This window comes from Brassica rapa, chromosome A07 (genome assembly GCF_000309985.2).
Source record: "Brassica rapa cultivar Chiifu-401-42 chromosome A07, CAAS_Brap_v3.01, whole genome shotgun sequence".
In the NCBI taxonomy this organism is placed as follows: Eukaryota; Viridiplantae; Streptophyta; class Magnoliopsida; order Brassicales; family Brassicaceae; genus Brassica; species Brassica rapa.
The window spans coordinates 7,750,956-7,773,122 of NC_024801.2; the positions used below are offsets into that span (position 1 = coordinate 7,750,956).

General features: G+C 33.6%; 4 protein-coding genes across 6 annotated transcripts; 2 read left to right on the top strand and 2 right to left on the bottom strand.

The window, feature by feature from the left end:
• The first annotated feature begins 1,685 nt into the window (after positions 1-1,685).
• LOC103828541 (probable E3 ubiquitin-protein ligase XERICO) lies at positions 1,686-3,442 on the top strand. Its single transcript, XM_009104150.3, has 2 exons — positions 1,686-1,884; positions 2,666-3,442. The coding sequence occupies exon 2, from the start codon at positions 2,748-2,750 to the stop codon at positions 3,231-3,233; it is 486 nt and encodes a 161-aa protein (XP_009102398.2). The 5' UTR covers positions 1,686-1,884; positions 2,666-2,747; the 3' UTR covers positions 3,234-3,442.
• A 212-nt stretch (positions 3,443-3,654) lies between these two features.
• On the bottom strand, positions 3,655-9,144 carry LOC103828542. Of its 3 annotated transcripts, none has more exons than XM_009104152.3 (15): positions 8,617-9,144; positions 6,989-8,535; positions 6,559-6,729; positions 6,401-6,472; positions 6,227-6,307; positions 6,114-6,151; positions 5,945-6,032; positions 5,746-5,871; positions 5,260-5,451; positions 5,079-5,158; positions 4,905-4,974; positions 4,724-4,825; positions 4,406-4,511; positions 4,202-4,286; positions 3,655-4,103 (listed from the first exon to the last, which is right to left on the bottom strand). In XM_009104152.3, exons 1-15 carry the CDS (start codon positions 8,957-8,959, stop codon positions 3,920-3,922), a joined length of 3,285 nt encoding a protein of 1,094 aa, XP_009102400.1. In that variant the 5' UTR covers positions 8,960-9,144; the 3' UTR covers positions 3,655-3,919. The 3 variants fall into 3 exon arrangements, with proteins under 3 accessions (XP_009102400.1, XP_009102399.1, XP_009102401.1); XM_009104151.3 differs by having other exon boundaries at positions 4,202-4,289; positions 8,617-9,142; XM_009104153.3 differs by having other exon boundaries at positions 4,202-4,289; positions 6,574-6,729; positions 8,617-9,141.
• A 1,233-nt stretch (positions 9,145-10,377) lies between these two features.
• LOC117126813 (probable histone-arginine methyltransferase 1.4) lies at positions 10,378-11,467 on the top strand. Its single transcript, XM_033275932.1, has 7 exons — positions 10,378-10,387; positions 10,429-10,571; positions 10,719-10,796; positions 10,911-11,009; positions 11,087-11,156; positions 11,248-11,338; positions 11,410-11,467. Exons 1-7 carry the CDS (start codon positions 10,378-10,380, stop codon positions 11,465-11,467), a joined length of 549 nt encoding a protein of 182 aa, XP_033131823.1.
• Positions 11,468-18,554: 7,087 nt separating this feature from the next.
• LOC103828543 lies at positions 18,555-20,806 on the bottom strand. Its single transcript, XM_009104154.3, has one exon. The coding sequence runs from the start codon at positions 19,742-19,744 to the stop codon at positions 18,836-18,838; it is 909 nt and encodes a 302-aa protein (XP_009102402.1). The 5' UTR covers positions 19,745-20,806; the 3' UTR covers positions 18,555-18,835.
• Positions 20,807-22,167: the final 1,361 nt, after the last annotated feature.

Sequence of the window (22,167 nt, forward strand, 5' to 3'; positions counted from 1 at the left end):
AATGTATCTTTAATAAATTTTTAGTCTAGATAATTTTACAATTTTATGAAAATCTTCAAAAAATTAAAGCGAATGAAATTAATTTTCTAAAATTTTAAATAAAAGGTGTTACTTGTAAAATAAAATAAAACTGTTAAAATTAGAAAAAAAATAGAGGAATATATTTGAGAAAAACACATGTATATTTTCCCTTATTTTAGAAAAAAAGGGAATACACCGAAAATGGTCTTAGTCTTGATTTGAAATCAATGAAGTAAATTGCAGTAAAAAAATATAAATGAACGCAATGATTTTAAATTTTAGAACAGATTAAAACAACTTTATTTCTTAACTTTTTTGCTATATTTATTTCTATATATTATAACTATTATGTAAGTTTGATTTTGAATTTAGCCATGTTTCTAAATGTTTGGCAAGTATTCACTTAACCTTAAGATTGGTCAGTTTCTATGGTAAGGAGTTCTCAAAAAACCATTACAAATAAAGCATACGCCCAAAAGTACAAAAAGGATAAGCATATATCATTACGCCACTACAACCAAGTGACTTCTGCAATGATAAATTGGAGTTAGGAGTTTCAAAAACATACATATTCTGCTAATTAAATAATGATAGTTTCAATGATCATATATTTAGTTGAGTGTACAATTTAGTGTGGAATCTATGAAATTGTTTGTTGGTGCGTTTCCTCAACGTTTGGTTTGTGTTCCTTCTACGTTTTGTTTGGGCCATCCAAACCTAGTTAAACAAATATTTAGTTCTGAACATTATCATTAGCTTCAGTTCGAAAGTTTTGTAAAGCGGTTAGCTTAATGGTTAGCACCCTTATTTGTTTTGATAACGTCGGGACCCATGTGGAGCGTTGTAGTTTTTTTTTTTTTTTTTGTAACATGGAGCGCTGTAGTATTCTTACAAATATAGATGTAGAAAATGCCAAACTACAATTTGGCGTCTACATCAAAATAATTCAAAAGGAGGAGGAAGTAGACAGATGAGTAGATGAAAGAAAACAAATCATGGAACATGAAGGCCGCAGTACCAATGGGGGCCAAGAGAGGACACATGGCCAACGTAAGGTTTACTTAATACAATGTAACTAATGTTCCGTGCCATGTTTCTTCTTGCAGATTAGGAAAACGACAAGAACAATTTTAAACCACTTTATTTTCGAATCAATTCCATAGCCCTTATGTCGGTTTTTTGTATGACAATTTTGTAGAATCTAATGTTAGTTTAAGCTAAAATAATACTTAATAAAATTTGGTTCGTATCTTTTGTGATGTTCTCATAAATTGCGATTAGCAATAGCTCTCCACGATACCTACTATCCTTCAATTTAATAGCTATAAACAAATTAACACAGTGGCCACCAAACTCATAGAAATTTTAAAAAGGAGTTTTAAACGTTTCGAATGCGTAACTCATTAGTATAGCATAGGAGAGTTGAATTCAAGATTGAGCACTGAACAATTTAAACGTGCATATTTGGGTAAAAATGATAAATTCGATTGTTGAACAATATATTAAAAGTTGCTCAAAAAAAAAAGAACAATATATTAAACTGGATTTTTATGATTTCAAACTTTGGTGTAGTTTGGTTACGCATTTATACTTTTAGTTTTTTTTTTAGTTTGTCTTCATTTTTTTTTCTTTTAGCTTGTCTTTACTTTGTCTAACCATAGTTAAGGCTTCTTTGGTTAAAGATGTTGGAAGCTTTCTCATGTGCTTTGCTATTTATAAACAACAATTGGAAGAAGCTCCTCTTTCATCCATCTCTCACTTCTCAGATTCCCATCACTACTTTCAACAGAAACACAAAACTTTAAATAAAAGATTCAGTCTTTCGTTTAATTGGTGATCATCGCCTCTCATACTTGTCTCTAGGTTTGTATGCTTTTGGATTTGCCCCATTTTTTATTCTTCTTGTATCGGTTCTACTTAACTCGCACAGAAAAAGGTTGATGATGCTTTATCAAAAGATTCTTGATTTTTTTTTGTTTCTTGGTATGAAATATAATTGAAGGATTAATTAAGTCCTTGGCATTTTACTTCCTTTTTTCCTTTCTTGTGATTCTTGATATTTAACTTTAATTATCTCAGTGTTTTGATCAGAGTTGAAAAGACTTGAAATTAGTCTTATTTAGAGCCAAATCTTGAATCCTTCAGATTTTCTTGATTTAGTATAAAGTATCTCAGTGCTTTAGAGGAGCCAAATATTGTTTGATTCACTAACATAACTTTGATTAAACTAGAATCATCGGTTAAACTTATTGAGCATAGGTTTGACATGAATGGGTTGGAGCATATGGAACCTCTCAGTGTATGTTCTAAAGTGAACGGTTGATAAGGCTAACTTTATAGAGTTGAACAAACATGTTAAACCGTTCCATTTCATCAATGCCCTTAGTTCGGTTTGAAGGAAGTTTTTGTAAATTTTCATAAATATGGAATTTTCTTGGTGCTCTCTGAGCAGATTGTTGTGTTTGGTTATACTTACTCTTCTTGTGACTACTAACTACTATAATATATGCCTACGGAGATTTGCATTTTCATTGTGATCTATGTGGTTTGCTTGAAGTGTATTAAATCTTTAATATATTCTCAATTTTTTTTCATTTGAGCCTTCTTTCTTATGTACTAATTAGCCCACGTTGTTGTTTTTCAGATCACATCTCTCTGAGAAGAACAAAGATCTGATCGGCTTCCGAGAATTACATACCTTTTGAAACATCCAAAAGAGTTGAAAGATGGGTCTATCAAGCCTTCCTGGTCCATCAGAAGGAATGCTATGCGTGATATTAGTTAACACAGCATTGTCAATCTCCATCTTCAAAGGCATTCTCAGGTCAGTGCTTCAGCTAATAGGAATCCGTCTCTGTCCTTCTTCAGCAGCAGCAGCAGCAGCTGCATCTTCAGAGAATCAAACTTCAGAGACTTTTGATTTCCGGGTCTGCCAGCCTGAGAGTTTCCTTGAGGAATTCAGGAACAGGACCCCCACAGTGAAGTTTGAGAGCTTGTGCAAGTGCAAGAAACAGGCGGACAACGAGTGTTCTGTATGCCTGTCGAATTTCGAAGAGGATTCAGAGATCAACAAGCTAAAATGTGGCCATTTGTTTCACAAAACATGCTTGGAGAAATGGATAGACTACTGGAACATCACTTGCCCACTCTGTAGGACTCCTCTTGTTGTTGTCGCAGCAGACGACCAGCTGGTTTCCTCTAATGTTTGGTGACTACTTTTCTTTGTATAGAGTTTTCCTGGGGGTTGGGTGTGTCTGTTGTTGTGTACAGCTACTACTACTTTTTACTCTGAAATTAGGCTGCGTCACGGTTGATTCTTTATCAGATTCAGACCGGAGATGGGAGTATTCTGTTGTGCATATTTTGTGAGCTGTTTATGTATGTAGTAGACCCATGTGTAATGGAAGCTCTTGTTTGAACATAGTCTTGATGAATCTATCTATGTGTGTATTAAGAGCTCAGGCTTTGTCCCAAAAAAAAAAAAACAGCTCAGGCTTACAAAACGTTGTATGGATAAGGAAGAATGTGTGTACTTATTTGACCAGTAGGTATTTAAAGGTTTGTCTTACAAATTGGGACAAGATAGGAGATTCCTTAAGTAATATCAACATGGTAGCATATGAAGTAAACCCATCACTCCAAAATCTAGAATAGATTCAATGTAACATGGGATAAGAGTGGCCTACACTCTTTTCACTTATTTACAATGCGTCACACCAGTTGATTTAAGGGTTAATGGGTGTTGTTAAGTAGCAATTTATGTTTAATAAATTATGCTGGACTAAAGCTTAGTGGACTTTGCTAGCAATGTCACTGTCTCACCACTCTGTTTCAAACGTTGTGCCGTATATATACAAAACAAACCAGAAACATGTGAAAGTGTTGCGAAATGAGACCATCATCTCCTGCTTTGTGATTGCAACAACTTGGAAACGCAACGACAGAGTCTCAGTATCCGAGGATATCCAACGCCAACACCATCCACTGCAGATTCTATCTCTTTCATCAACTGTTTCGAAGCTACACCGTCTGTTTCTGTTCCTAAAACTTCGCCAGGAATTACGTCGCCGGGATACATCCCACTGTTACAATAGAGAAAAACACAAACAGTTTCACTATCCAAAGTCTTTTATGCACAAAGATGATAGTTAGTTACTGAGCATGACCGTAATCTACTTACTGGGTCAAGCATGCCATATCGAGAGTTATGATTACTTTTCTCAAGCTTTTGCAATCAACAAAGCTAATTTGCAAATAAAGCTGATCTGCTGCAATCAACAAAACACTCGAACTAGTCATTAAAGGATTTCTGAAATTGGCCACTATTGTCATACTAGCTAGCCTAGAACCACTATAAGGAAAATTAAGAGGAAAAATCTATCACCTGATGGAGATTCAAATTGTCCTTGGACCAAATTAGGTATCTCCATTCTAGCTAACTGTAATTCCTCCGCCACATTTAGTAGATTATGTACGACCAGGCTAGTTTTCTGCATGTTCAGATCAAAATGAGACAAAAAAAAAGCACACAAAAAAGTAATTTCTAAACAGTGATTCTTCTAGAGGAACTTACAAACACGAAAGAGAAAGCAAACATGACTTTACAGTGACACAAAAATAGCTCATCAACATTAGAAAATTACCTAATATGCTATCATAGTATTACGAGAGCAATAACAGCAAAACTACGACACATACTCACCTGTGTAATCTCCAACAACGTACTGGTACCAACATACTCCCGGGAGTATTCAGCATTAAACAAGGAGTTAAACGCAGTTGAAACATTCATGTCTGGTAGATGCTGAAGAACAATACCTTGCTTGGTTAGAAACGAAAGAAAGATGTTTTTAATGAAAGGAAAAGAAGTTCGTTACTCTTACCTTGATGAATGCATCACTCAAATTGTTTGAAATTATTACACATGAAGCATGTCCAGGCTTTAATGTGAGCCTTGTATATCCAAGAAAATTTCCAAAAAAAATCCCATATCGTTCATTATATAGGAAACATATTCCTTATAAATATTATTGAAAGATAAACAAAATAGGACCAACCTTTGGTGAATCAAGCCACCATAATTTAGAACAATGCTCTGACAATCATTCTTTTCTCCTAAACTGTCAACTTTCCAGACCTGCCAACAACACAAGAGTTACTCACATAGCAAAAAAAGAATACTTGCTTAAGATCTCCATGTCTACAGAAATAACTTATTTCAAATAATACAGTAGTTACCAGAATATCCTGACGTATAAGCCTGCAACTCATTTTCTTTTTCAATTCATCTTCAGCAATCATAACAGCGTCTGTATATGCAGATTCTCCTGTTATCTTGTCGCACGTAGGAAAACATTTGATCAAGGTCTTGATTTTTGAGTCCAATTCTTCGATCTCCTGTGTTTTCTCTGCTACCTTGATAGTAGTAGCCTAGATAAATGTTAATAGATAAGTGTAAGTACAAATAATAGAAGTAATAGCATCCATCTCTTATCTACAAAAGTAGCATGAAACCCCGGGGGCGATACATTACATCTGAGATGTAAACAAATACATCTTTTCTACCAGTAGCATGAAAACTCATCTTTCTTAAAAAAAATTTCCATGTCTACCAAAAACCATTCTGAGCCTGTGAAAGAGTTAAGGCGTCTTACTTATAAACACTGTCAGGACCAGACAAACCAACATATTCCCCTAATGTGTATTCCAAAGTGGTGTAATTACCTCATGTGGTTGAACAGTAGTTAACAAGCCAGTAGAATTGGAACCATGTTGACGTAAAAGCTTGGCACAATTCAACCTCAATGTTTCAGATGTTTGTAGACCAGTGGTAACTACTTGAGACTTTTTCTGCATGGAAAAGTGATACAGATCAAGCAAGCAGAATCAACAGAGATTTTAAAACGAGGAACAAAGTAATTACCATCATTATCTCTTGCTTGAGGTGCAACAACTCAAGGTTGGCTTTTTCATATGCTAACTTACAGAGTAACGATCTACTCTCAGCACGTCTGAAATAGAACACACAATGAATGTTACACACTTGACACTATTTTATTCTGAAGAATATATAAAGGCAGTACTGGGAGAACCTCTTTGTCTTAGCATCACTCAAGTCGTTACATACTTTCTACAATTAGAACAAGATCATCAGTTTACATATACGTAGGGTACATGATAGCAAAGTGTTTTGTTTTAGGCGGACCTGAGATTTAATTTGAAGACAAAGCATCTCACGCAAATGAACCTTCTTCAAGTATGTTAACATATCTTCCAGCTTGCATACCTACAATTTTGGAACATTAGTTCTCAAACTACAAAAGCTGAAAGGAGAACAATCTCAGTAACCATACTGGGATCTAACAGAGAGAAATAATACCTGTCTTGAGTTCAGCTTATTGGCCAATGGTGCAAACATTTGATTAATTTCTTCTGATACCTTTCTTGGAATCTGCGAGGTAGTGGAAACGGTAACGTAACTGTATGAAAAAGTGGAACTAACATTCATTGATATACCAGGTTATCAACAGTACTTACTTCTACCCAGTTTACCTGTTCAAGAACTACGCGGCAGTTGCTAACATCGTCTCCATCAGGGTGGTCCATCACTGGATTTGAAATATCCTGTGTGTTTTGTCTGACTTTAGGGCTACAACTTTTGGCAGCAGGATCAACATCTCTGGCTTTCCTTTTCAATCTGGATGGCCCCTGCAAATTTTCAAAAATGTTGTTCAACATTAGTTGTATCATTTCTTAAATGCACAGCTCAATGTCTTTGATGGGATCTGAGTCCAAATATTCAATCTGAATGCTCTCGTTCAGCTGTCGGTGTATAAAGGCCAATGTGAAGAGTTACTACAGTCTCAGAGTCAGAGATCACAAGATCTATTCCCTTCAGAAACGGTTATGTAATCCATTTGCCCCATGGACAGATAGTTCTTCAAAATTCATGGGTCTAGAATTATACCTTAGCATGTGAAGCCTCATTCCTACTTCTGTCCAAAGGTGAAGAACCAGCTGTACCAGGACGGTCTTGTGTCACTAGAACAGGACAGTCTTCAGTTGAGATAACTTCAGTTTCACAATGGGCAGCCCTGATGTTGTTGGTTCCTTTTTTATTTTTGTTCAGCACGCTGTCTTCCTCGTTTTGTTGAGCAGAGCCGTTCAAGAAGCCTGTCTCGCTGAGTATAGCAGAAGATTCTACAAGCAGGGAATCCATATGGTCATATAACGTATTCAGAGAAGGATTACTAACAGAATCCTTGGCCAAGCGTCCATCTTCAGTCTCAGAATTGCCGATGGCTTTGCTTTTCTGCTCTTGATCTTGAAGAGTAACACAATTGTTCAATGCTGAGGTAGTCGCATCTGACGATTTTGCTAGAGATGACACAAACTTATCAGGGGTGCTGGCTGTCTGATTTCTTTCCTGTTCTTTCAAGAGTGAACCCTCAATCTTAGAATTAGAGTTTCCTTCTGGATTTAAGAATGTAAACACATCGCTACTGTCAACAACAGGGCTCAATGCACCACAGCTAAGTTGATCAGGTGCGCCATGATTTTCAGACACTGGTTTTCGGTTATCATGTGTAGATAACAAATCATCCAAGTTAGTAATGGGGATATCTTTACGTGTTGTCGGGCGGACGCCTGTATCTTCCCTGCCAATAGTTGATGGGGTAGTAGCAGAACGGCGTCCGGACAATTGAAGCTTGGATTTCTCAATTCTCTGAGAAAGAGCAGAAGCAGGGGACGGTGGAATCAATCCAAGTCTGGATTTGCTTTTCTGGATGGTTGACAAGCTCTCAACTAGTGCGAGAGTTTCCCTGCTCATAAAGCTTCCAACTTGTTGAGGAGAAGGCGTAGCACAAGATAAAGAAGACTGCTGCATTCTACCAATAAAATACGCACTTTCCCTTCCTGATTCCTGCAGCTCCATTCGAGGGTGAATGCCAGAACCACAAGGTGACAGCATTTGACAAGCATCAGTGCTATTTATACCGACAGGAATGCTTCCATTTTGAGGGAACAGGGAGAATTCAGGCACTGGAGATCTTGCCTCAACACTATTGTCTTGAGATGCAGGAACCGGTTCCTTGCTCTCATCTCCCAGCAGAGCAGCTAAGGCAGGAGTTATATGCCCGTAATCATATTTTCGAGAATCATCACCTACGAGACTCATGTCGTTAGAATCTCCACCACCACTTCCTTTGTCAACCGGCACAGGGGATTTAGGGAACAGCTTCTTAGGGTAAGTTAACACCATTGCACTCCCTGTATCATCAGATCTAAAGGTAACTTGAGTTGGTGTTTTCTCATCTACTTCTACCGGAACACGATGGCTGCTCGTGGGTGTCCTCAAGTCTCCAGACTCGGACATTACAAGACTCCGGAAATGCATTGAAAACGCTGTGGAGTCCATCGTCATATCATGGTGGTCTTCAGAGACCGTAGTAGCGTCTGAGAGTCTCCCAGGGTTGATAAAATGGGAAGACACTGGTCCGAAGAAACTGTCCTCTGATTCGGAGAAAACAAAGTCGATTTCAATTTCAAGATCCATATTTTTAAAGTAGAATTAAAAATCAAAGGAAGTTTTACCGTCATCAGTTGTAGCAGAAGCAATAGTGCTACCACCTGAAGAAGGCGAACTTTTGGGCCTCAGGAAGAGTTTCTCCACAGGTTCGTCTCCTTCAGTGTCTTCGCTATCAGCTAATTCACCGAAAAACCTAATTACTTTGTCCTCAGACTCTGATGTCTCAACGTTTCGGGGCTTCGAGGCGGACGGACTCGGCGGCGTCTCGTAATCTTCGTCGCGCTTGAAAATGTGGACGGAAGTAATCTCCCGGTCGGCGAAGCTCACTCGTCGGAGTCGCTTTCTCCGCTGAGCTATAGTCTCGTCGTCGGTGCCGGCAGTGTTGTTCATCGGGTCTTCCGACGCCATGGGGGTGGGTGGGTAGAGAGGATTTGGGGGACTTTTCTAATTTTAGGGTTTGGAATATTGCCCCTTATTTGGAAATTATTATGTGCGGGAAATGCATACGTTTTTTTAAGTTAAAATCATTTCCTCACTTTGCTTTAAACCAATAGCTGAGCGAGAGCATATTCCATTTTTTGAATTAGGCAATATCTAACAATATTAAAAGGGATATCAAGTCCTGTGAGTGTGTCCACGTAGGATTGACTATTGTCATAATTACCTTAGTCTACTCAATGTTAGTCTAACATTGCATGTTTTATTAAGGGCAATTAAGTAATATTAATAATAAATTTATATTGGGTCATTAATTTTGGATCCAGCCCACATCTAATCTCTCTTGGGCCATTTGGGCCTATTAAAAAATCAGATTCAATTCTCACTTTTTTTTTCATTTGGGCTATTGAATCCAAGTTCAAATCATTTTTTTTCAACTATTCTTAATTATTATTTTTTTCTTTTCTTAATATAATTTAAGCATTCATAAAAATAATTGAATTTTTTAATTGAAAAGTATAAATTTTTATTAAAAGTATATAATTTTTTAATTAAAATATTAACCCCATAATAAAATTAATTTATCAGAGTTATACCAACTTAATTCATTAAAAAAATAAACTTTAATTTTTTAAACATAAATAGTCATTTAAAATGAAATACGATAAATAAAAATAAAATTTTTAAGTCTTTTATAAAATAAAACACAAATATATGAAAATGTGACATTTACTAAATATTTGTCAATTGAAAAAAAAAACAAAAATAAACCCGCGCTTTGAAAGCGCTGGTCAAAATCTAGTAGAGCTTAAAATTGCAATGTCACAATTGTTGTGTAAACTGAGCTTTTTGCGGGATTTCTTCAAATTTCTATCTGTATTGTCTCCAAACGTTTCTCCCCGACTCTTCCACTTCATCTTCTCCAATGTCTGATTATTTTCCTTAGTTACTTTCTCAATCAATAATGATCTTAAAGTTATTCTTGAATGTTTTGTTTCACCTCCCCCTCAATATTTCTCCTATATAAAGTCATATCTCTAAACCTAAATTCATCCTAAATTAAAAAAACTCTGAAGAAGATACATCCATGGCCATGAAATACTACCGGAAAATTTCAGCTCTCCACCTACAAATCTGCAGTCGTCGTCTACTTCTGCTGAAAGCAAGGATTTTTCTGATTCATTTGAGCAATGGAAAGAGGATTCTGTTGAAAAAGGTGACTCTTCGGAAACGTTTATATGCGTTCATGTTGGAAGTTGTTTTTTTCTGAAAAGAAAGGTCTTTAGATGCACTTTTGATCTTATATAATTGATGTGTATGCATAGAACTTTTGGTTGCTCCCCATTGTTCGTAATGAATTAGACGTCTCTTAGTGGCCACATACCTTTATGATTCAAAGTAATCACTCTTTGACAACTTCTCATTCTTTCTGTTTCTAGGATCATGCTTGCCGAACGGAACAGTGTCAGATAGTTCAAGCAAGTTCGATAATAAGATTGAGGCTGCTTCAGCCAAAATGTATTTCCATTACTATGGCAAACTTCTACATCAGCAAAACATGCTACAGGATTATGTGAGGACAGTAAAACGCCAATCCTTTATGCACTGGTCACCTCAGCTTTGTTTTGTAATTTTTCTGTTGGTTGGGAAGGATGAGCATTCTTTAGTTGTCTTCACAAAGATATTTTGCCTCATGATTGATCTTTTTATGTCATGTTAATGTCTTCAGGTACTTATCATGCTGCAGTCATGGAGAATTGTTCAGATTTTTCCGGGCGTATTGTGGTTGACGTGGGTGCAGGAAGTGGCATTTTGTCAATGTTTGCTGCACTGATATGCATTTAATTAAGAAACTTCGGCCCCAAAACTTTCTAGAATCTGCATTGTGATTCCGTTTTTCTAATAAGTGTCCATTGTTTAGGCTGGTGCCAAGCACGTGTATGCTGTGGAAGCGTCAAAAATGGCTAATTATGCCTGTAAGCTGATTGCTGGAAACCCATTGCTTGCTGAGCGGATCACGGTAAGATCTGTAGTCCAGTTTTGTTAGTACATTTTTCATGTTTCTGATGTTCTTTACGTTGGTTGGAACAAGTGTAGGTCATCAAGGGAAAAATTGAGGATGTTGAGTTGCCTGAGAAGGCTGATGTTTTGTTCTCTGAACCAATGGGTATGTGTTTCAGAGATGGATTCTTTTCACGTCCTCTTCATGACAATAAGAATCTTTTAGAAGGCAAACTTCGAACCTTTCTGATTTGAAGTCTTGATCAATGAGAGGATGTTGGAAACTTATGTTATTGCTAGGGACCGTTTTCTGTCTCCAAATGGAAAAATGTTTCCAACGGTCAGAAGGTAAAGACTATATAGTTTTATTTTTCTGATTCGTAAAAGTCATTCTTTCTCATGTTACTTTCTCATTGTAGGATCCACATCGCAAAGCACAAGAAACCTACAATGGTTCACAAAATATCCTGGAATTAAGAAAAATGAGAAATCACTTCTATGGGAGGATGATACTTCGAGTCTTTGCTTAAAGCGGTTATGCCTGCTCTCCAAAACCTACAATGGTTCTCAAAATATCATGGAATTAAGTCTCACATTTATTTTCTATCTAAAGTCTACCAGGGATTGTGTTTTGAATCATATTTCTTGTGCTTCTATTTAGGAGAACTAGGCCAAGAACTGCAGAGCTCAAATCAAGGATCTGCAGAGGCACCAAATTGTAAATTGAAATGTTATCTTTTCCTTTTGGTTTTAGTATATCAGTTTGGTCTTTGATGTTAAAATCCATGTAAGTTCTCTATATTTTCATGATAATCCAGAAATTCCACTTGGTTTGACAATCTTCTCCTCATTAGTATGACTATTACGATGTTAGATTGTCACAACTTTTAAAGGACATGTTCATGCATAGATGATACATATATATTTGCTAGCATGGTCACTTATTATGACATGTTTGGCCAAGAAAACACTGAGACTGTTTTCGTATATGGTCTATGATATTCTAGGAAATATATTTTAATTTATTTGTTTATCAGAGCAACATCCTCAACACTATATATTTCCGTTCATTACATGTTCTTTGATTCCAGAAAAACGTCTTAACACATTCAAAGTTAACCATACAATGTTTTTTTAAAACCAATTGGTTATGTTTAGTCAGCATTGTAATTGCATTTTAAAAACATTAGAGCTTCAATATCTTCTAACCAAAATGAAAAGCAACATAAAACTAAACTTAAATTTATATTTTTATATTTAGACTTTTTTCTTTTGGAAACTAAACATCTAAATTTCACTAACATAAAAATGTCTTAAGTGTATTAAAAAAAATAATTATATCAAAATAAAGTTAAAATCAATTTCTCAAAACCAAAAAGGGTTAAAATCAGTTTAAAATGACTAAAAAGTACCTAGAAGAAATTAACTAAATATCTAGGTTATTTTTTTAAAAATTAGCATATAATATTTTAATTAAATATTAAAATTTAATAAAATGTAACTACATCAAGAAACAAATTAAATTTTAAAAGTGTTGAAATTCTTAAAAATCATATATGCCAATATAAATCAAATACGAGATTGGGGGCCCCCTTCTAAACGATTTGATGGAATGACCCACCCAAAATAGAAATAAGCTTAAATATATTTTAACAAAAAAATATAAGATAAAAATTTATGAATTTAATAAGTTGTTTAGAGCTGCTTTTGATTATACTCAGTAAATCGCATTACAATTTTTTTAATTGTTACCTTCAATCTATCAATATACCGCTAGATTTGTCTGTCGTTTATTTATAATGTTATATTAAATGAATTTGTGTAAAGATCAACTTTGGTTAGAACATCACCAATTAATGCATTGAGAATTATTTTAATTTTTTTTATAAAAAATTCTAAATTATTTCTCGCTATTCCAACACCTTCTCAAGCTTAAGAGTAGTGGAAATACGTTTCTATTGTAACATACAAACAATATTCCAAGGTTATAAATTTTTTTAATTTACCAATGTCTAATATGCATATGTGTAATGCATTCTATCCAAAATACTTTTATGTAGTAACTAAATAAAGAATTGTTTATATTGAAATCTACTACATACTTCACATTCTTTTAACAAATAATTACTTACAAAATAATAAATACCAATAATTTTAATATTGAAAATAAATCATGGCTTCAAAACTTAAAGAATTGCTGAATCATTTTATTGGTTATAAAATTGACAGATTTAAGTATTCAAAATTATTACACATTTATAAAATCATATACTTATATGAAATAAATTTTATTTACCTATACTTCAAAAAATAATTCAAAATCAATCAGACCATATATAAGAAAATATATAATATACATAAGATGATACAAAACATTTTTATTTTATTAAATGTTGAGTATTTTAAATTTTAAGAAATATTTAAACATGGTTACGAAAAAATTAATAGAGACATTTAATATGTTAACATAAATTAATGATATTTCAAACAAAAAAAATATATCGAAACAAATAAATGATATAATATTAAAAAACAAACTTAATTTTTTAAAAAATTTAAGATTTAATGTTTATAGACAAATAAACCGCGCGTAGCGCGGTAAAATCTCTAGTCAATTGTAACAGGTGCATAAGGTCACCAATCAGCTATTTCTCACTTTTAATTTGTCTTACCAAAAACCCAAAAAATTATCCAGATGCATCTTTCAAAAAAGTGAATTAATCCACAAAAAAGTTTTTATTAAAGGCCTGATGGTAATGGTTTTGATAATATAAAGATTCAAATGGTAACTATGTTTTTGATAAAGTGCAGTACAGTCTCTGCGGTTTTGTGGAATAAGCGATTTGATAGAAAAAATAAGAAAAATTGCACCCATGCACTAGATTTTTATCCTAATTAACCAAATACCCTAAATCCCACAATGTGATACCTTTCTCCATAGACACAAACTAGTCACATCATAGGTATTTTCATTTTTTTAGGATTTTAAACCAATTCACCCATTAATAATGCGGTATTGGATTTTAAATGGTAACAGCAAATTGAGCTACATGAACAAGCGGATTGGATAATGCATTACGCTTTAACTGCGGTTAGTCTAAAGAAAACACATATCGTGGAAAAACTGCGTCTAAAAAATAAAAAATAATATAAATTTTGACATGTATAATGATCACTGTAATTGCAAGATACATATAATATATTTATATTTTACAACCTAAAAATTAATGATACTAATATAATTTAAAGCACACACATATATATTATTTTACAATTAAATACTTTATTTTTTCCTATTTTTAAAAAAAAGATTTGAGTAACCAAAAAAAAACCACACATATTCATCTGACAACCACACTATATAGGTGGTATAATATTAGGCCTTGAATGTTCTAAACGGAACAACAAAAACGCACCACGGGCAATATGTCACCATTCAACTACCATTTTTGCTATTAATATCGACAAGTAAAATAATAATAAATTATAAAAATAAAGTAAGGGAGTAAAATTTTGTTCTTGAGCCGCACTACATCTAAAAAGAAAGTTAAATGGTGTGGTTAGAGATAAATGTTTTTTTAACTAATAAAATATAGAAAAACACAAACACAATCATTAATATTTCATCTATATAATATACATAAATCAAAGTTTAGATGTGTATTCTTTAGTTAATAAATTAATTATGCTAAATATTTATATTATTAGATAAATTATGTTTAATCAATATAAATATAAGGTACTGAAAATCTTTTGTTAATTTATAAATTTAACATATACTTTGATCAATCTTTAAATTAACACAAATATTTTCAAGTTTCATAAATAACTTTTCTTAAAAGGGGTAAATGTCCAAGAATAAAATACATTTGTGAATACAAACTTGTTTAAATTATGTCAGTATTTTAATTTTTTAATTTTTAAAATATAAATGTAGCATATGTATCATGCAGCTATACTATTCATTACATATGTTATCATTTGTTTTTACATGTTCATTTTAGACGAATCACAATTGTTTCATAATCCGCCTGTCCCACACCACTCAATCCGCTCTCACCACTTGGAGCCTTAATTAGGCATGAGCGTTCGGATCTTCGGATCGGGTTCAGACCGGTTTCTTTTGGGTCCGAGTCCTAAATATTTGGACCCAATAGGTACTTAAAAAATTTTGATTCGGGTTTGGGTCAGTTCTTCTCGGGTCCGGGTCGGTTCGGGTCTATAATAAAATACCCATAATATACCAGTAAGTTTTCAGGTTCATATTGGGTATGGGTCGGGTTCAGGTATTTAGGATCTGAAAATGACATGATATACCTAACTCCATCAAACTTACCCGTAATATATATCTAAAATTTTACAAAATAACTTAAATGAAACTATTAATAAGTAAAATAAATTATTTTTAAACTCTAAATTTTACATTTTAAAGTTTCATATTACTTAAAAAATGTTACAAAATTATAACAAATGTTGTTAACAAAAAATATTTTAACTAAATCATAAAATAATATATATATATATATATAATAGAACACAAAAATCATAGTTTTGGATATACATGTTTTTAAGTCGGGTACAAATTGGTTCTTACCGGATCGGGTCTATTTGGATCGGTTATTTTTGGTTCCGGTTCTTTCAGGTAAAAGAAATTTAGATCCAAAAGGTATTTATAAATTTTTTGTTCGGTTTCGGGTCGGGTATTTTCGGATCGGTTCCAAGTCGGGTTTTTGGGTCTAGGTTAAAATACCCAGGCCTAGCCTTCATCATGTGTGTTTCAAACTTTCTCTTTATTTATTTAAACAACTATTAGTTTATTATTATTATATGATTGCAACCCAGTTTATGTGTTATCAAGGGTGAATGGCGACCAAAAAATAAAACGCTTCAGATCTGCATCAAACCACTCCCAACATTCAAGGCCTTGATAAAAAGTAGTTTGAGTTTTGATACAAAATAATAATACGGTTTTGATAAAGGTAGCACAGTTTTGATAGAAAAAATAATATAAACTAATTATATCAGTATGATTAGAAATTAGATTTGTTTTCTTAGTGATAATCTCATTATATTCTATAATTTAAATATTTAAATCAATTTGAAATAAAATTAATATATATATATATATATATATATATTCTTGTTAATATATATATATATATTATATATATATATTCTTGTTAATTAAATTTAACTACTACAATTCTTTTGAAATAAAAGTACAAAAAAATTATTGTAAATAGTTTTAATACTTTTTCTTAAATTAAATATAAAAAAAATATTATTATATAACTTATATTTTAGGCATTCGATTTCTATTAAAATTTTGGTTTAGCTGAAATATTTTATATTTAGATATACATGATATGTTTTTTTTATGTATTTGGTTCAATAACTCTTTGTTTCACCACTTTTCTCGGTTTGACATAGGAGATGGTTTTAACACAACCTGTAATCGAATAGAGCAATGAGTAATGGTTCGACCGGTCAGTCCTTTCCAGTTTTCAAAACAATGGTTAAAATTAAATATAGAGTTCATGCATTATGTGGGAATGTCTGGTTTTTACAAAATAAGCATTACATAATAATATAGTAGAAAATATTTTGCAATAAAAATGAGTATTTGATTAAAAAGACATGTATAAAATATATGGATATATTTAGATAATTTAGATAGTATGTCTTCTTATGTATAATTGATTACATGCATTTATATATTTCAAAAATCCACATTATTAAAAAAAAATTATTTGTTAAAATTAATCAAGTATACATATATTATTGACTTTTGAACAAATTAGTGTAAGTATAATTCATAAAACAGCCCAAATAGATTTAGGAAGATTTATATGTATCTTCTTTTTTGCTATTTAAAAAGTTATTAATAAAAATAAAAGAGAAACATTAATAATTATAATTACATAATATTTTTAATTTATTTAGGATATTAATGTAATTGAGCATCATGAGACTGAACATGAAAGCATCACGTATAAAACTATCTTCTCAGATAATATTATAGAACTATACTTGATTTCACGTAAATAATCTTCAATCTTTTCTAGGGTTGGTTCCAAGATTAATGTTTTTGTTTTGAGGTTGAGATTTGATATACTATGGAATTTACTAGTTTTCAGCCATGGTATAAATCCTTTTTAGAGTATATTGCATGTGTTTGGAGTCTATTTTAGAGACTTTTCAGGTCTATGTATATTTTAGAGCAATGCGGAGATTATGGAGCATTTTTAGAGCTTATGGATGAGGAAACTCGTAGTTGTCCCAAAAATCAAAGCCAAAGCCGAGATTTAGAAGGAGCGTCGATCGATACTACACTCTTAGTGTCGCTCGACACGAGTGCGAGTAGCAGGCATAACTTTTTTCAAGACCGACTCAAGCCAAGAAGATCCACATATTACAAGATTACTCATGACCGACCTTAAACCTAATATAGATTTTTCCATTGTTTTAGGCAAGAGACCATCTTTACACAATATCACACCATAATATTTAGGGTCTTAGAGCATGATTAACCCAATCTCTTATTTGGGATTCTTAACTCATGATTTAACATTTCTTTTTATACTTTTCGGCTAAAAACGTCTCTTATATCTCTTATTTAAGAGACAGATCTTAGATTTTCTTAGTTAAAAGATAAAAACCGTCTCTTAACCGAATCTAAGAACCTCAGTTAAGAGACCGAAATTAATCATGACCTTATACTTAGTAGCTTTTGGAGAGAAAATCAATAACTCTTTCAGAGAAACTCCATTTTTTTCTAACTTATTTTATTTATGCATTATATCTAGACTATTCTTTATGCTTTACTTGATCATGTCTGAGTAGTTTCTTTTGTTATATCTAGGTTTGTTAGGGTTTAAGATGAATTACTGAAACATGGAATTGATAGGATGAATTATTAGGATCTTTCAACAGAGTTGATCTTATTACTTATCTTCTAAAGTATCTAAGTAGAACTCTAAACTTATGATATTTTGTGAAAGTAAGTTTATTATCTGACAATAATTCTACTGAACTATAGGTTGTTAGACACATGCGAAAGCTGGTTTAGTTAACATAGTGAACATATTGATTAAAACGTTAATGCTTGTCTAAAGAAGTATCGATCAATACTCATTCCTTGTTCGCATGCGAGAACTGGAACAAAGACTTAGTCATTTGACTAGACTCACAACGAGAGCTGAATATCTTACTATTGTATTCGAGTTCTAAGATGGGTTATCACACACACTTAGCATCTATACATCATAATTCTGATTGTTTGAAATCCTAGATTTAGCAATTTTCTTATATATCTCGCAACCAACTGATTTACGTGTTTTCTGCTATTTACTATTTTAATATGATTAGCCGCCTATTATGTGTCCAAGCTTCATGTAAATTCGATCTATAAATAATACAACTGAATCTCTTATCTGAGAGAAAAAAATATTTTAGGATAATTTGAACCATATTATGACGAAGAAAAAAATTCATAGCTTAGTGATAAAAAGAAAAAGACCAACAACAACAACAAAGAAAAGCGCTTTGGTAGAAACGATTGTTATGAGGTGCAATTAAAGCATTACAATTAATCCTACAGCATAATTGATCACTAGAAGTCATGATTGTGATGTTGTTAACTTGTCAATAACAAACGAAAAGTGAGAATAAGTTACAGGCACAAGAAACAACAATAGATGAACAGACAAAACCTTGACTACGATATGTATATATCGTACCCTAGTGATTTGTGATAATGTTAATCGCTATGTCACCATTCGAGTTCAATCAAACCCGTATAATACATTTTCTTGACAAAAGCTTCTTTTTTTTTTGATAAGACTACTATTCAAGTTTCCAAGCATAAAGAAAGAGGCAAAATTCAGGCGGCCAAGAGCCACTCTTGGTCGAATGATACCTGCTCCCTGTGCTTGTATCACTCTCACCACCATGACCACTTCCTTCCATGTCGCTGTCTTCTGCGTTCCCTGGTTTGAATATAAACAGACCATGCCCTGTCCCAGGCGCGCTGAACAACCAATCATAAACATCCCAAAAGACTTGAACAGGTTGTTTATCTACGAGCACGGTCTGGTTCCCTCTGAATTTCCACTGCAGATTCTTGACCTGTACCAAGACAATCCCGTCAATACTTATCCACATCTCTGGCTCTTTAGTCCCGGAGATAGAGCTCTCCACGTTGATCTCGTGCTCTTTTTTCCTGTCGTAAAACTTAGCCCTCGTAGCAAAACTCTTCTTCCCAAACACGTTTTCTTTCTTGTAAAACAAGGCAGCCTCGACCAAAGCGGGTCTTGATTTTGTTCTCTTGAAAGCCTTCTTCTTGTAATCACCCACCAACAAAACCACCTCTTCCTCCGCGACTAGAGCCACGTAGAAGTCCGAGCTCGGCTCGGGGCTACTCGTGAATTTCGCAGACCTGAAATCCCAATACACCTCAACGGGGTTGCCTTCAACTTCAAAGGACTTGTAGCCTTTCTTGTTCCAGAAATGCCACGGCTTAAGATCAACCTTGCAGCAATAATTCATATCGCCTTCCACGCTTGTGACCATGACCGTAAGCGAATGGTTCATTAGATTCTTTGACCATAGAACCGTCACATTCCTCCAAAACCCAGATATATGCGTTTGATATATGCATGTCACGGTGCTTTGTGCCGTCTTATACGTTACCGGATCATCGGTTATCTTCTCTGCAAATTGACTGCTCCCTGTCGAATGTGATCTAAAGGACATGATCGCTTCTCTCCAATCCCCTAAATATACTTTTACATACAAACAATGTCAAATTATATGGTAAATATGTTTCACATATCAGCCAAATGGTGTACCGAAGATCTCTAAGAGGGTCTTGAATTAATCCTCTTGAGGCTGCTGCTACAGATCCAAGAATGAACAAATAAAGATCAAATTGAGAAGATAGGCTCTGGGAGAATTGACTTGAGATCTGGACAGAGAGAGAGAAAGAGAGGAGAAAATAGATTAAGGAATAATGATTAGGAAAAAGCAGAGAAATCTCAATGTAAGGATGATGATGACGCGTAAAGACATGGAAGGTTGCCTCATCTTATCAAATAGACTTTCTATTTGTTTTCTCATATCCAGTTGTTGTTTTTTTGTTTTTCTTATTTTGGAGCATAAACTTATAATAACAGATTAAATTGGTTTTTTTTCCTTTAGTGCCAGTTGTTGTTTGTCTGTTTTTTTTTTGCGTAAAATACAACTCATTTCCCTCTCTCTATCTCTCTCCATGGTGATGTTTCGTTAGTTAGTTGGTTCAGATTATCAAAAAGTTTTAAGACTTCATAATTGGTTAGTACCGAGATGTTATTTATATTATTGTATTAAGAAAATTATTTTGTTGCCACAAATCTATTTTTATATAATAACTAGGGTTGAACCAGCCGTAGATGAGTAAGTGAATAGTCAATAAAAATATCTTAAATTTAATAAATGTTTAAAAATATTTAGTTCATTCTCAATTAAAGCTAATTTTAATTTTAATTATTTATGTTTTATTTTTCTTATCAGAGATCATATTTATTTTACTAAAATAAATTCATGTTTATTTAATGTTTCTAAAAACAATGTTTATTTTATTTTTAATTAGGATAGTAAATATAACAATGTATCTAGTGATGTCAGAGGCGAATCTAGACCTCATTTAGTCGATGCACTATTTATTATAAAAAATAATACATATGGTAAAGATCGAACCTAGGAAAATGAGGGTGTACAAGCTATTTTTTATCCACTAAACTAGCAAAATTCAAATGATTTTACTTACAAAAACTTGAATATCAATATAATTATGGGTGCACATGACTCCACACTACATAACCAGGCTTCGCCCCTGAGTGAGGTGCTTAGATCTCCAAAATCAACTTTATTTTTGAGGTTTGTTAAACCTAGGAATGTCAAACAGGTTGATCCGTCCCATCCCGTTTCGTACCGCAGCGGGTTCGTCTTCGAGCAGGTCATGGCGGGTCAGGTCCACACAGGCTGCGGTCCTCAAAATGGCTGACCAAACTCGTACCGCAAAACACGTAGGTCTTTGCGGATCGGCCCGCGGGACATTAAATTACAAACATACATATGGCTCCTGAACGCTTCAAGACATGATTCAAGACGCTTTATCAGTTTCATGACGCATCAGTAAGTAAGTTTAGTCAATGACTGAACTGGATAAGGCAATACACTTGTTAGTTGAAGATTTTAGTTGGATCAAAACACTAGTTTATTTACTTTTGTTAGACTCCAAACATTTTAAAAATAAACAATACTTTAGTTTCTGAATCCAAATATTATAACTCATAAGTTCATAACAAATGTTTTAGTTTTCTGAATCCAAAATTAAATAAAACCAACACCAAATCAAAGATGTTAATCCCATAAATAAATAAAAAGAAAACACCAATCACACTTCTTGTTCTTCATCTTTATCACCAACAAGCAACAAAAAGATGAAGATTTATCTTCTTCACCATCAACTTCATCTTCTGCAAATAAGAATAATAGAAGTCCGTTAAAGATATATTGAAACCTGAAACTCCAAAATGTATGATAATGTGAACAAATACATATAGACAAGACTATGAAGAACCCATTGCGGGAACTAGATCTTCTTTTTCGGTGGAAAGTGAGTTTTCAAATTTCTTATAATGACTCAAAGAAGCTCCACCGGTGCAGATCGAAGGCACTTGGGAGACCATAAGCATCATCGACCCTGAAACCACCATCACCGGAGCTATATCACGTCGAATCGCCTTCTCTCTCTCTCTCTCTCTCTCTCTATATATATATATATATATATATATATATATGTGTGTGTTTTAGGTGAAAGCAGAAATAGGGACTTAGGGTTGTGGGTCTTCAAAATCCCGGAGGTTGTTAACCTGTAGCCCATCTCGCTTTCGACCCGTCCCGCTTTGAACCCGTCCCGCTTTGAACCCGTCCCGTGAGACCCGCAATTTTGTGGGCTTACCAAATGGAGGCTCAATCCCTCCCCACAACATGCTTTTACGGGCCAGGTCCGCGGTCCAGATCCTTGATTGCCATCCCTAGTTAAACCTCAAATCTGAGGTATTTGAGGTTTCAATGTGGTTTTCTTCAATTGTAAGACCTTAAATTTCATTCTATAAAAACTTTTATTAACATTA

Excerpts from the sequence above, each read along its gene's own strand:
- LOC103828541 (XM_009104150.3), top strand. The coding sequence starts at position 2,748 with ATGGGTCTATCAAGCCTTCCTGGTCCATCAGAAGGAATGCTATGCGTG.
- LOC103828542 (XM_009104151.3), bottom strand. The coding sequence starts at position 8,959 with ATGGCGTCGGAAGACCCGATGAACAACACTGCCGGCACCGACGACGAG. Across the intron at positions 6,473-6,558 it reads AACAGGTAAACTGGGTAGAA|ATTCCAAGAAAGGTATCAGA; the intron begins GTAAGTACTGTT and ends ACTACCTCGCAG. Across the intron at positions 4,104-4,201 it reads GATATGGCATGCTTGACCCA|TGGGATGTATCCCGGCGACG; the intron begins GTAAGTAGATTA and ends CTATTGTAACAG.
- LOC117126813 (XM_033275932.1), top strand. Across the intron at positions 10,572-10,718 it reads TACAGGATTATGTGAGGACA|GTACTTATCATGCTGCAGTC; the intron begins GTAAAACGCCAA and ends TAATGTCTTCAG. Across the intron at positions 10,797-10,910 it reads TGACGTGGGTGCAGGAAGTG|GCTGGTGCCAAGCACGTGTA; the intron begins GCATTTTGTCAA and ends TCCATTGTTTAG.
- LOC103828543 (XM_009104154.3), bottom strand. The coding sequence starts at position 19,744 with ATGTCCTTTAGATCACATTCGACAGGGAGCAGTCAATTTGCAGAGAAG.